General features: G+C 48.3%; 1 protein-coding gene across 7 annotated transcripts in view; it reads right to left on the reverse strand.

The window, feature by feature from the left end:
• CEP250 (centrosomal protein 250) overlaps positions 1–4,490 on the reverse strand; it is a 153,221-nt gene extending 148,731 nt beyond the window's left edge. For 3 of the 7 annotated variants that reach the window (XM_044985125.1, XM_044985126.1, XM_044985124.1), the window contains exons 1-2: positions 4,119–4,490; positions 1,735–1,920 (exon numbers count right to left, since the gene is read on the reverse strand). In XM_044985125.1, coding sequence (XP_044841060.1) covers positions 1,735–1,920; positions 4,119–4,268 — 336 coding nt within the window. In that variant the 5' untranslated portion in view covers positions 4,269–4,490. Of the gene's footprint in view, positions 1–1,734; positions 1,921–2,694; positions 2,735–3,208; positions 3,257–3,426; positions 3,673–4,118 lie in introns of those variants that run through there. The other 4 variants (XM_044985130.1, XM_044985127.1, XM_044985128.1 and 1 more) reach the window with 4 other exon arrangements.
• Between the last annotated feature and the right edge of the window lie 8,683 nt (positions 4,491–13,173).

Genomic DNA, 13,173 nt, shown 5'->3' on the forward strand with positions numbered 1-13,173 from the left:
GAGCTAACAATAGAGAAGTAAACCAATGTAGCCACACAACCAGAAAAAGTACACACCATAGAGAGAGAAAAAGGGGAGAAGAGAGCAACAGAAAAAGTTATAAGTATAATATTTTGATATATTTCAAAATATTATTGAAAGGGTTAAGAAAACTGTCTTAAAAACCACAGAGACCCCTGAACAGCAACCTACACAATTCTGAAGGAACAACAAACATTTTTATGTGGAAGGGTTGTCAAAATTTGATGAGGCAATAGACAGAAACCCTCCTGGACTATCTGAATGAAATATACTTATCACCTATTTTTTATTATTAGTGTCATTATTTATTCTCCAATAAATGCCCATAATGTGCTAGCTGCTATCCAAGCATACAGGACATCATTCTTATAAATCTGCACTGAAGAGTTCACAATCTAAATTCTTCAATTTCTGGGGTATTAATCAGTGGGAGTGGTGCCTATAAATGTCCATGTTTAACCTTCCCCCTAGTAGCTTCCTCTCAGGTATTCATTTCAACAGCATCAGTTTTTTTCATATCTGCACCTTAAGAACATACCTTTTTCATATCTGCATCCCACAAAACAAGGTAGTAGCAATGAGGGTATTAAGATGTTCACAGATTATACTCTCATTTGGAATGCCCCAGAACAAGAACTCATGTCAGGCTTGTACAAGTTCTGCAGATTGCTAGAGACAATGGACTGAAATTGAATAAAGCAAAACGCCAATTACAGAAAAAAGAATTGTTGAATTTGGAGGAATTTCTCTCAGAAAATTAGGTTGCCAGATCCTGCAAAAATATAAGTTATCCAGAGGAAGCTCAACTACAGAAGACCACATCAGAGCAGACAATCTTAAAACATACAGCTATTTTTGTCATATCAGGTATCCCTAAAATAGAGAGGGCGGACAATGGCCTCAGTTTGTTAGTAAAGATTTTAAGACCTTCACACCAGATTATGGAATTGAACATTTTACCTCCAGTCCTAAATATCCACCGAGTAATGGACTGGCAGAATGTGGAGTTAAAATTGTTAAGTTGCTAAAAAAGGCTAGAAATACAACGGACCCGCTTATTGCCTTTTTTAACTACATGGCAACACTGTATGCTCCACTGCTGGCTCAATTTCCCCTTCCTTGTTACCCACACCACTCTACAGCTCCCACAGCCCTAGCTACTCCTTTCCCCATCTCCACCCCAACCTCCTCTCCACTATCCAACACCACCGTCTACGCACACTCACAGTCCTCTTTGCCCTGCTGCACCCAATCCTTAAGATAGGTCCGGTCCTAGCCTCCATAATGACAGATTTTGTGGAAGTCCCCCTCAAACTCTTCAGCATTCGTGAGCAGGCTGCAGAGGCTTTCAAGCAAACATCAGGGCTGCCAGCACAACAGATAGTGGGGCTCTTATTTTCCCTATTCCTCTTTCCCTCTACGTTGCTTCCTACTTCCCTTTCCTTCTTGGTGATTTTGTTTTCATTTCTTCCCCCTTTATCCTTTTTCTGCCATGTTTGCCCTTCTCTATCCTACCTTTTTGCCTCTCTCTTTTGTAAACATGTAAAAAGGCTGCAGAAGGAAATTAGCTGTCAGTTATAGTTATGCTCCTCACTCCTGACCCACAACACCCCTTTCTCTTCCACTCCTGGTCTTTCCACATCTCAGCCAATGTCTTTCACTCCTGATCCCTACCTCCCTGTTTCAATGCTCATGGACATACTTTTGCTTTACCTTTGCTTGTAGCTTCTGCACAAGCACTGCCTGCCTATGCTGTGCCTCTTGGGAGCTCTGCAGCTTGCGTTGATAGGATGCCTGGCTTTCCACCATCTGTTGACGAAGTGTCACTATCTGCTCCTCGGGCAGTAACGACAATGTCTGCAGTTTCATGCTGCTCACCTCCTGGTCTCCTGCCTCCATCTGAGGATCAAAGAATGGTATAATGGTAATACAGGAAGAGGATAATGTGTGCAGTAAGTCAGAAGCCTAGGCTGTTGTCAGAAGCAGGGAAGAGGATGAAGACGACTCAAACTAATTAGATCTGCCTGCCCATTGGGTATGGCTGTGACTCTAGGGGCTAGTCTACACTTACTGATCTAGACGCGATAGTTCGAACTCCGGAAGCGCCGCGGTCGACTCCGGTACTCCACCACTGCAAAAGGCGGTGGCGGAGTCGACCTTGGAGCCGCGGACTTCGATCCCGCGGCGTCTGGACGGGTAAGTAGTTCGAACTAGGGTACTTCGAGTTCAGCTACGCTATTCACGTAGCTGAACTTGCGTACCCTAGTTCGACCCCCGCCCTTAGTGTAGACCTGCCCTAGCAAGACATCCATAGTATCCAATCAGGAGGCTCCTGCACTGGAATAAGCTGAATGGAGCAAGCTAGTGTCTGGTCCAGTCGATGTGAAGAAGAAGCATGCCCCGGAATAGCCTGGCACCTGATCTGGACCAGAGGTTCACCAGTATTTAGCAGCAAGATTACTCTAGGAGTAGGAGGCAGACCTATGGGCGGCATGCAAGGTGAAGCCTTCTCAGCCACTGCCAAATGTCCTGCAGAAAACTTCAGTCCTGAGAGCAGCTCACAGACATACCACCAGCTCCTTACTAGGTCCATGCAAGTGAGGCAGTGAAAGAGCCAGATAGAGGCGGGCGTGGGCAGCCCTGGACAGCACATCTCCGGCCTCTGACACCCACCTGGCCCCTTGGTGCGTCTTCTGCCTCTGTTGACCCCGGCGTGTCTCCTGCCACCGTCACCCCCACCACGTCTCCCGCCTCTGTCCCCCGCCACTGTCACCCTCCCGACCCACCGTTGCAGCCCCACCCCACCACTGTCACACACATACACCCAGCATGTCTCCAGGTACTGTCAACCCCCGCTGCACGTCTCCTGCCTCTGTCACCCACCTGGCCCCATGGTGCATCTCCTGCCTCTGTCGACCCCCCGGCGTGTCTCCTGCCACTGTCACCCTCGCCCCCGGCACATCTCCCGCCTCTGTCCCACCCCCCTGATGGATCTCCCACCACTGTCACCCTCCCGACCCACCACGCCACTGACACACACACACACCCAGCACATCTCCAGGCACTGTCAACCCACCCGCACGTCTCTGGCCACTATCAACCCCCCGCCCCCGCTACCCCCAAGGCATCTCCGGCCAGTGTCCCCGTTCCCCCTTCCCCCGGCGCATCTCCGGCCAGTGTCACCCACCCCCTCAGCGTGTCTCTCTGGCCACTGTCAGCGCCCCCAGCTCCCGCAGCGCCTCTGGCCACTGTCACACACCCCCAGCCCAGCCCGCCGGCGCGTCTCCAGGGACTGACACCCCACCCCCACCGCCTCTGGCCACTGTCAGCCCCCCCAGCGCCTCTGGCCACTGTCACACACCCCCAGCCCAGCCCGCCGGCGCGTCTCCGGCCACTGTCACTCACCTCGCGCCACGGCGCGTCTCCCGCCTCTTTCACCCAGCCGGCCCCACAGCGCCGCTCCCAAGTCCCGCTACTGGCCGCTCTGCGCCCCGGGATCGGCTCGGGGAGGCCTCAGGAGCGTCGGGCCGCGCGCTCAGGGCCGCCCCCTCCCGCTCCGCCTCAAGGGGGCTCGGCCAGGAGCTCCGCGCTCCCTCCCGGCCGCCACCTCGGCCTCCCCCTCGCTGCCGGCCGGACCCACCCTTCGGCCCGAGCCGCCCCGGCCGCGGCGTGCAGGCGATGCGCGCTCCAGCGGCGCGAGCCCGCGCGGCGCGGCTGGCAGGGGCCTGCGCGCGGCCGCGGCCTGGGAGCGCGTGTCCGGCTTCCCCAGAGGGGGCTGGCTGGGCCCGTCCCGGAACTCCGCGGGGTGCCCAGGCCGGGCACGTTGCTGGGCACCTGGCGCTGCCGCTCAGTTCCCGCAGGCTGGCCCTGGCTGTGCTGTGGCCACGGTGCAGCTGCGCCAGTCGTGCCCACACGGCTGTGTCTACACTGCAGTCAGACACCTGCAGCTGGGCTGGGCCCTCAGGCCTGGCCTCCCTCAGCACAGTATAGCTAAGTCTCCCCTGCATCCAGGTGGGCTCTGCCTGCTCTCTCTGTCCAGTCCAGAGACCCCGTGCTTTCCAGCTGGGCATCCAATATCACCTGCCCCAAAGCCGCACCTCTGGCCTTTGTCTTCTGTCCAGGTAAACAGGGTTGCCTGGGCCTCCTCTCCTCTCAGCTGTCTTTTGTTCACCATTGGATGGAAAGGTCACCAGGGTCCTCTCTCTGCAGCCCATTGTCATCCCACTGGCCAGAACTGGCTGTGGCATCCGAGCTGGGCCTCCTGGTCACCAGTCCCTGGAGTATCCATTTTCCAGGCCATTGTACAGGATCTCAAGTTCCATTGCTAGTCCTCTATAAACAAACTCCCTCTCCCATCACCTCGTTAAACCAGTAACACCCAGGGAAACTGAGTCCCATCCCTTCTGCATGCAAACCATTGGGGAAAAAAACAAGAAAGTTCCCCACTTTATAACACCCTCTCACACCCATGAAGCTACTACGTGTAAGAAAATTTGTCCCACAAGCTTGAATTCTGGAAGAAGGAAATAAAGATAGCTGACACGAAAATTTTTCATCTTTGCTGTTTGAACTCTCACAGGGCTGGAGCTATAAAACAAAAACAGAGATCCCCAAGGTCAATCTGGGTTAGCCATAGAAGACATTCAGTGCTGGCAGATTACTACAACTCTGCCACCTTTTGGAACCATATGTAGTAGTAGGATTTTATGTTAGTATTCTATATAATTTACAATGAAGGATAAAGAATAATAATGTAGCATGTATTAAATGTATTGGTGTATGATATGATCATATCCTGCCAGACACCCTTTTTGAATAGCAGAAAGGAACAGCCTAACGGGCCATTGATAGAGATGCCTCAGCCAGAATTTGTGTCTGGACTGATTTCAAGGCAGTAACAGACCTTTGAGGATCACCAATTTGTTGTAGGTTTAGCATTTTTAAAAAAGTAAAAGAATGCCATGATTGTTTTCTTTTGCATTGCAACTTGATGTTCCTGTTCAAAATGTTCTGTGTAAATTAATTCTGTTTTGTGTGTGAATGAGGAATGTATGTGTTAAGAGATAAGTGTGAAGGCCATCGCTGAACCAGATGGTCTAGGGAGGAACCGGAGACAGACGGAAGGGCTCCAGGAGGCTGCAGTGTAACATGCCCCTATTGAAATGTCAGAGGAGGGCAGATTGACGACTCTAAATATGAGACAGGCACCTATCAATGGGGACAAGATAGTGGTGATCAAAACCAGCATGGGATAACTATCTGAGGAACTTGATGAAAGAACAAGATAAAGGATGAGAAGGACAATTTAAGAAAACAAACACTCAAACAACAATTGATTATAGTATGACAGTACAGAACTCATTGGTCCCAACGAAGGAAAATCACTGTATAAACAGGGTGCCTTGCCATGAAACTTTGGGTTCGTCCTGCCAAGACTTCCCCGGAGCATCGTGTCACGACCAACAGAACCTGGCTTCTCCCTACCCATGATCAACCGAGCTGGCCACTAGATTGACCCAGACTCTGCACTGGTAATGATAACATCGACTGGCAGGAGGGAGAGAGAGAGAGAGTGTGTGAGTGTGTGTGTGTGTGTGTGTGTGTGTGTGTTGTCATTGAATGCATATGCTAATTGTTGTATGTTCAATAAACACAGAGTATTGCCTTTTCCCATGAAAAAGATCCCATGTGCTTTTGGTGGAGAATTGCGAAAGGGGGAAGACATGCACTGGGATTGTTGAAAATACTGCTAAATATTGCTAAAAGGTATTCCATACATATAAAGTGATCGATCAATCAGGTGTGCACACCCTGGTCGTAGAAGTGCCAGGCAATATGAGGAGGATTAGAGTCCTTGCCCCGACCCGTCTGTCAGGGAAAACTATACAGATAAGGTATATACAAACTGTCTAGGTATATACACCCCCAGTCATAGAGGTGCCGGGCCATAAGGGGGAGGATTAGAGTCCTTGCTCCTACCCATCTGTTGGGGAAATATTGCATTGGTGGGTGAATATACCCTCGGTCATAGCAGGATCAAGCCCAAAAGGTAGGGGGCTTAGCATTTCCCCCTCCTGCTCTGTCAGGCAGAGTTTTTAGTGAGTATAGACTTCTGTGTTGTGTTTGTCCCAGCACAAGCATGGGCACAGAAGAGTTATAAAGGTAAAAGATTTATAAAAAAAATATGTTTAGGCAAAAGGAGTCCCCTAAGGACAAAGCTCAAGAAGAGCAGAAAAAATTGCCATTCATAGAGGAAATAACTCCTTTTAAGACAAGTTTGCAAAAGTTTGGGCACAGCCCATGGACTAAACAAGCATTAGCCGATGTCCATACAATGGCTGATTTGGAAGACAGATTGGCAAAATATCTGTTGGTCTACACGCCATTGACCCCGATAAAAAGAGACTCGGCTGCAGTCTGGCTATTGTGGGAAGCATGCAATGAGGCATAGAATCATAGAATCTCAGGGTTGGAAGGGACCTCAGGAGGTCATCTAGTCCAACCCCCTGCTCAAAGCAGGACCAAATCCAACTAAATCATCCCATCCAGGGCTTTGTCAAGCCTGACCTTAAAAACCTCTAAGGAAGGCGATTCCACCACCTCCCTAGGTAACCCATTCCAGTTCTTCACCACCCTACTAGTGAAAAAGTTTTTCCTAATGTCCAACCTAAACCTCCCCCTCTGCAACTTGAGACCATTACTCCCTTGTTCGGTCATCTTCTACCACTGAGAACAGTCTAGATCCATCCTCTTTGGAACCCCCTTTCAGGTAGTTGAAAGCAGCTATCAAATCCCCCCTCATTCTTCTCTTCTGCAGGCTAAACAATCCCAGTTCCCTCAGCCTCTCATAAGTCATGTGCTCCAGCCCCCTAATCATTTTTGTTGCCCTCCGCTGGACTCTCTCCAATTTATCCACATCCTTCTTGTAGTGTGGGGCCCAAAACTGGACACAGTACTCCAAATGAGGCCTCACCAGTGCTGAATAGAGGGGAATGATCACATCCCTCGATCTGCTGGAAATGCCCCTACTTATACAACCCAAAATGCCATTAGCCTTCTTGGCAACAAGGGCACACTGTTGACTCATATTCAGCTTTTCGTCCACCGTAACCCCTAGGTCCTTTTCTGCAGAACTGCTGCCCAGCCATTCGGTCCCTAGTCTGTAGCAGTGCATGGGATTCTTCCGTCCTAAGTGCAGGACTCTGCACTTGTCCTTGTTGAACCTCATCATATTTCTTTTGGCCCAATCCTCTAATTTGTCTAGGTCCCTCTGTATCCTATCCCTACTCTCCAGCATATCAACCACTCCTCCCAGTTTAGTGTCATCTGCAAACTTGCTAAGGGTGCAGTCCACACTATCCTCCAGATCATTAATGAAGATATTGAACAAAACCGGCCCCAGCACCAACCCTTGGGGCACTCCACTTGATACCGGCTGCCAACTAGACATGGAACCATTGATCACTACCCGTTGAGCCCGACCATCTAGCCAGTTTTCTATCCACCTTACCGTCCATTCATCCAGCCCATACTTCTTTAACTTGCTGGCAAGAATACTGTCGGAGACTGTATCAAAAGCTTTGCTAAAGTCCAGAAATAGCACATCCACTGCTTTCCCCTCATCCACAGAGCCGGTTATCTCATCATAGAAGGCAATTAGGTTAGTCAGGCATGACTTGCCCCTGGTGAATCCATGCTGACTATTCCTGATCACTTTCCCCTCCTTTAAGTGATTCAGAATTGATTCCTTGAGGGCCTGTTCCATGATTTTTCCAGGGACTGAGGTGAGACTGACTGGCCTGTAGTTCCCTGGATCTTCTTTCTTCCCTTTTTTAAAGATGGGCACTACATTAGCTTTTTTCCAGTCATCCGGGACCTCCCCCGATCGCCATGATTTTTTAAAGATAATGGCCAATGGCTCTGCAATCTCATCGGCCCCCCAACTCCTTTAGCACCCTCGGATGCAGCGCATCCGGCCCCATGGACTTGTGCTCGTCCAGCTTTTCTAAATAGTCCCGAACTACTTCTTTCTCCACAGAGAGCTGGTCACCTCCTCCCCATACTGTGCTGCAGAGTGCAGCTGTCTGGGAGCTGACCTTGTCTGTGAAGACAGAGGCAAAAAAAGCATTGAGTACACTAGCTTTCTCCACATCCTCTGTCACTAGGTTCCCTCCCTCATTCAGCAAGGGGCCCACACTTTCCTTGACTTTCTTCTTGTTGCTAACATACCTGAAAAAACCCTTCTTGTTACTCCTAACATCTCCGGCTAGCTGCAACTCCAAGTGTGATTTGGCCTTCCTAATTTCACTCCTGCATGCCTGAACAATACTTTTATACTCCTCCCTGGTTATTTGTCCAATCTTCCACTTCTTGTAAGCTGTTTTTTTGTGTTTAAGACGAGCAAGGATTTCACTGTTAAGCCAAGCTGGTCGCCTGCCATATTTACTTTTCTTCCTACACATCAGGATGGTTTGTTCCTGCAACCTCAATAAGGATTCTTTAAAATACAGCCAGCTTTCCTCGACTCCTTTCCCCGTCATGTTATTCTCCCAGGGGACCTTGCCCATCAGTTCCCTGAGGGAGTCGAAGTCTGCTTTTCTGAAGTCCAGGGTCTCTGTTCTACTGCTCTCCTTTCTTCCTTGTGTCAGGATCCTGAACTTGACCATCTCATGGTCACTGCCTCCCAGGTTCTCATCCACTATTGCTTCCTCTACTATTTCTTCTCTGTTTGTGAGCAGCAGGTCAAGAAGAGCTTTTCCCCTAGTTGGTTCCTCCAGCACTTGCACCAGGAAATTGTCCCCTACACTTTCCAGAAACTTCCTAGATTGTCTGTGCACTGCTGTATTGCTCTCCCAGCAGATATCAGGGTGATTAAAGTCACCCATGAGAACCAAGACCTGTGATCCAGCAATTTCTTTTAGTTGCTGGAAGAAAGCCTCGTCCACCTCATCCCTCTGGTCTGGTGGTCTGTAGCAGACTCCCACCACAACATTACCCTTGTTGTTCATATTTCTAAATTTAATCCAGAGACTCTCAGGTTTTTCTGCAGTTTCATACTGGAGCTCTAAGCATACTGCTCTCTTACATACAACACAACTCCCCCACCTTTTCTGCCCTGCCTGTCCTTCCTGAACAGTTTATATCCATCCATGACAGTACTCCAATCATGTGAGTTATCCCACCAAGTCTCTGTTATTCCAATTACATCATAATTCCTTGACTGTGCCAGGACTTCTAGTTCTCCCTGATTGTTCCCCAGGCTTCTTGCATTTGTGTATAGGCATGTAAGATAACTCCCTGATTGTCCTGCTGTCCCAGTCTGAGGCAGGAGCCCTCCCCTCTTGCACTCACCTACTTGTGCTTTCTCCCGATATCCCACTTCCCCACTTACCTCGGGGCTTTGGTCTCCTTCCCCCAGTGAACCTAGTTTAAAGCCCTCCTCACTAGGTTAGCCAGCCTGCTTGCAAAGATGCTCTTCCCTCTCTTTGTGAGGTGGAGCCTGTCTCTGCCTAGCAATCCTTCTTCTTGGAAGACCATCCCATGGTCAAAGAATCCAAACCCTTCTCTCCGATACCATCTGTGTAGCCATTCGTTGATTTCCACGATTCGATGGGCTCTACCCTGGCCTTTTCCTGCCACAGGGAGGATAGACAAGAACACCACTTGCGCCTCAAACTCCTTTATCCTTCTTCCCAGAGCCACGTAGTCTGCAGTGATACGCTCAAGGTCATTCTTGGCAGTATCATTGGTGCCCACGTGGAGAAGCAGGAAGGGGCAGCGATCCAAGGGCTTGATGAGTCTCGGCAGTCTCTCCGTCACATCATGAATCCTAGCCCCTGGCAAGCAGCACACCTCTTGGTTTTCCCGTTCAGGGTGGCAGATAGATGACTCAGTCCCCCTGAGGAGAGAGTCCCCGACCACCACCACCCTCCTCCTCCTCTTGGGAGTGGTGGTCGTGGAACCCCCATCCCTAGGACGGTGCATCTCATGCCTTCCAATCAGTGGAGTCTCCTTCTGCTCTGTTCCCTCAGATGTATCATCCACTCCACCCTCTGCACTAGTACCTGCGGAGAGAACATGAAAACGGTTGCTCACCTGCATTCCTCCACTTGGCCAGCTGCCAGGAGGAGAACGCCGCACTGCATGAGAAACTGATAAATTGAAAATACTGGCCACTGGGGTCCAAAGCCAGTTAGACATTCTCAAAGATACCCTAAGAGAAGTTAAAATAAAAGAGAGGGGATTATCTGAACAAATAGAGAAAAAAGATAAAATACAAACATAAAATCATACTACTACACATAGGCTAACTCATTTGTGTATATGTGTTGCCTGCTTTAACCTGTAAATAATTCTCATTTCTTTTTCCTAGTTAATAAATCCTTAGTTAGTTTACTATAGGATTGGCTACAAGCACTGTATTTGGTATGAGATTGTAGGTACAAATTAACCTGGGGTAAGTGACAGATCTCTTGGGACTGGAAGCAACCTGAATGTTTTTGTCATTGTTGGTGCTTCAGTAGTTCACATTCATTACTGGGTTGGTGAAATCTAATTATATATAAGGCTAAGATTTTGTCATGGGTATTTTTAGTAAGAGTCATGGACAGGTCATGGGTAATAAAGAAAAATTCACGGAAGCCCATGACCTGTCATTGACTTTTACTAAAAATACCCATGACAAAATGGGGAGCTCAGCTCCACAGTCCTCCCTGGCAGCCGGAAGCTCCAGGGTCCCCCAGCTGCCAAGGGCTGAAGTCACAGAAGTTGCTGGAAAACACAGATTCCATGACCTCGGTGAAAAAATTGTAGCCTTAATTATAGAACATACAACCAAGTTTGGGGTTTATGCCCTCCTTTTTGACAGCATGCCCTGAGGTTGCCACTCACAGTTGTGAACCACTGCAGACAGTATGACACCTATGAAGTAGGGAGGTCCCAGAGCCTGGGCTTCAGCCTGAGCCCAAACATGCTGTGATGAGTTCAATCACAGAAACCCCCTTGGGACTGTTGCCTGATGTGCTGCGACTACCTCTGAGCCCGTTTTCTCTGCCAGTTTGGGCCTTCAGAACCCTGCTTTGTTGAGCCAGATAAGCTAATCTGCTGCAATACAGACCCAGGGTCTGACCCACGCTCCCAAAACTGCTGACTCAACTGAAAACAGCTTAGAATGTGCTTCTGTCTCTAGCACCCAGACACCCAGGTCCCAATGGGATCCAAACCCCAAATAAATCCATTTTACTCTGTATAAGCTTATAAAGGGTAAACTCATAAATTGTTCACCCTCTAAAACACTGATAGAGAGATGCACAGCTGTTTGCCCCTCCAGGTATTAATTACTTACTCTGGGTTAATTAATAAGTAAAAGTGATTTTATTAAGTATAAAAAAGTTGGATTTAAGTGGTTCCAAGTAATAACAGACAGAACAAAGTAAGTTACCAAGCAAAATAAAACAAAACATGCAAATCTAAGCCTAATACAGTAGGAAACTGAATACAGGTAAATCTCACCTGCAGAGATGGTCCAATAAGCTTCTTTCACAGACTAGACTCCTTCCTAGTCTAGGCCCAATCCTTTTCAGACCAACGTTGTAGTTTATGGCCTGGGTCCAGCAATCACTCCCACCCCCATAGTTACTGTCCTTTGTTCCAGTTTCTTTCAGGCATCTCTGTGGGGTGGAGAGGCCATCTCTTGAGCCAGCTGAAGACAAATGGAGAGGCTTCCAGGGCCTTTTATATACTCTCTCTTGTGGACAGAAACCCTTTTGTTTTTCTATGCAAAGTCACAGCAACAAGATGGAGTTTGTAGCCACCTGGGCAAATCACATGTCCATGAATGATTCCACTTTTTGCAAGCTGACGCCATTGTTTACATGTTAGTTTGAACATTCCCAGGAAAGCTCAGCTGTGGATTGACGTCTCCCAAAGTTCATTGTCAGTTTAGTGTTTCTTGATTGGGCACTTACTGAGAATAGTCCTTTCTCAAGAAGCTGCCCAAATGCTTCACTGAGGCTACTTAGAATCAAACACATTGAGATACAACTACATAGCCAACATTCATAACTTCAAATACAAAAATGATACACACAGACAGACAGCATAATCATAACCAGCAAATTACAATCTTTCTATAGACATCTTGGTTGACCTCCTTTGTACAAGATTTAGTGCATCTATAGGATCCTGGTTGCAACAATGATCTACATGGTCACAGTTCATGTCAGTAACGTCACACCCTCCGTCTGAACTTACTGCCAGAGACTTGGACACTGTCCATGGCGGAGGTAGTACATGTAAAATCCCTGTTTGTCTCTGGTCACACACCCTTCCGGTACCGTTAAACCCTATGATGTCATTCATAGGTGTCTTAGAAAAGTTCTGGGTTCCTGGTCTCTGAGTGCCTGAAAACATGTTGGGGTGCAGTATTGCTAACAGTATGCAGATAGCAATATCTGTTAAAGTGACGGTGTCTTGGTATTTAGCCACCAATGCCATGGGGGGCGGTGTCTCAGTTTCCCCTTCCACACAGCAGCGTAGGCCTGTTATGCTTTTGCTGCTGTGCCAAACTTCCAGCCTGTTTACAGGTATAAGCTGAAAAGCAACATGCTTGTGGGACTGTCTTGTTACCATCCCTAGCATGTAGAATTTTTTTTCCCACAAATCAGGTAAGTCACGTCTTTAAAGCGTTTACCATTAGTATTAACTTCTTTGTCTTGACCCATAGATGAAGTAGCAAAAGACACAAGATTAACAGCCAATTTATGACAAACAGACTTTGTTCACACAGTTTGGCTTGTTCAGTGTCTATTCCATTTTCCAATCCTTTTGTGTACCATGTTAGGTGCTTTGAAACAGATTTTTCTGCTCTTTGGAGAAAGCTTTCAATTCAGGCATGTGTTTGAGGCTTTGGCAAGGAAAGGATGCACTGCAGCCATGCCTGCCCTCGGCCCCTCCCTCTGGAATTTCTTTGGGTTGGATCCCACCCCCTTGTGAAGCTTCCCAAAGGCAAAGTTTTTCTTCCCCCAGCCTTGAAGAGACTGTTATCTTTTACAAGGGTAGCAGGAATAACATTCTTTAATGGAGTGGTTTGGATTGGTAAGATCCCCTCGGTCACCCCACTCTCTGTTCCCAACAGGTCAGCTGGGTAGACTC

This window comes from Mauremys mutica, chromosome 13 (assembly GCF_020497125.1).
Source record: "Mauremys mutica isolate MM-2020 ecotype Southern chromosome 13, ASM2049712v1, whole genome shotgun sequence".
Classification (NCBI taxonomy): domain Eukaryota; kingdom Metazoa; phylum Chordata; order Testudines; family Geoemydidae; genus Mauremys; species Mauremys mutica.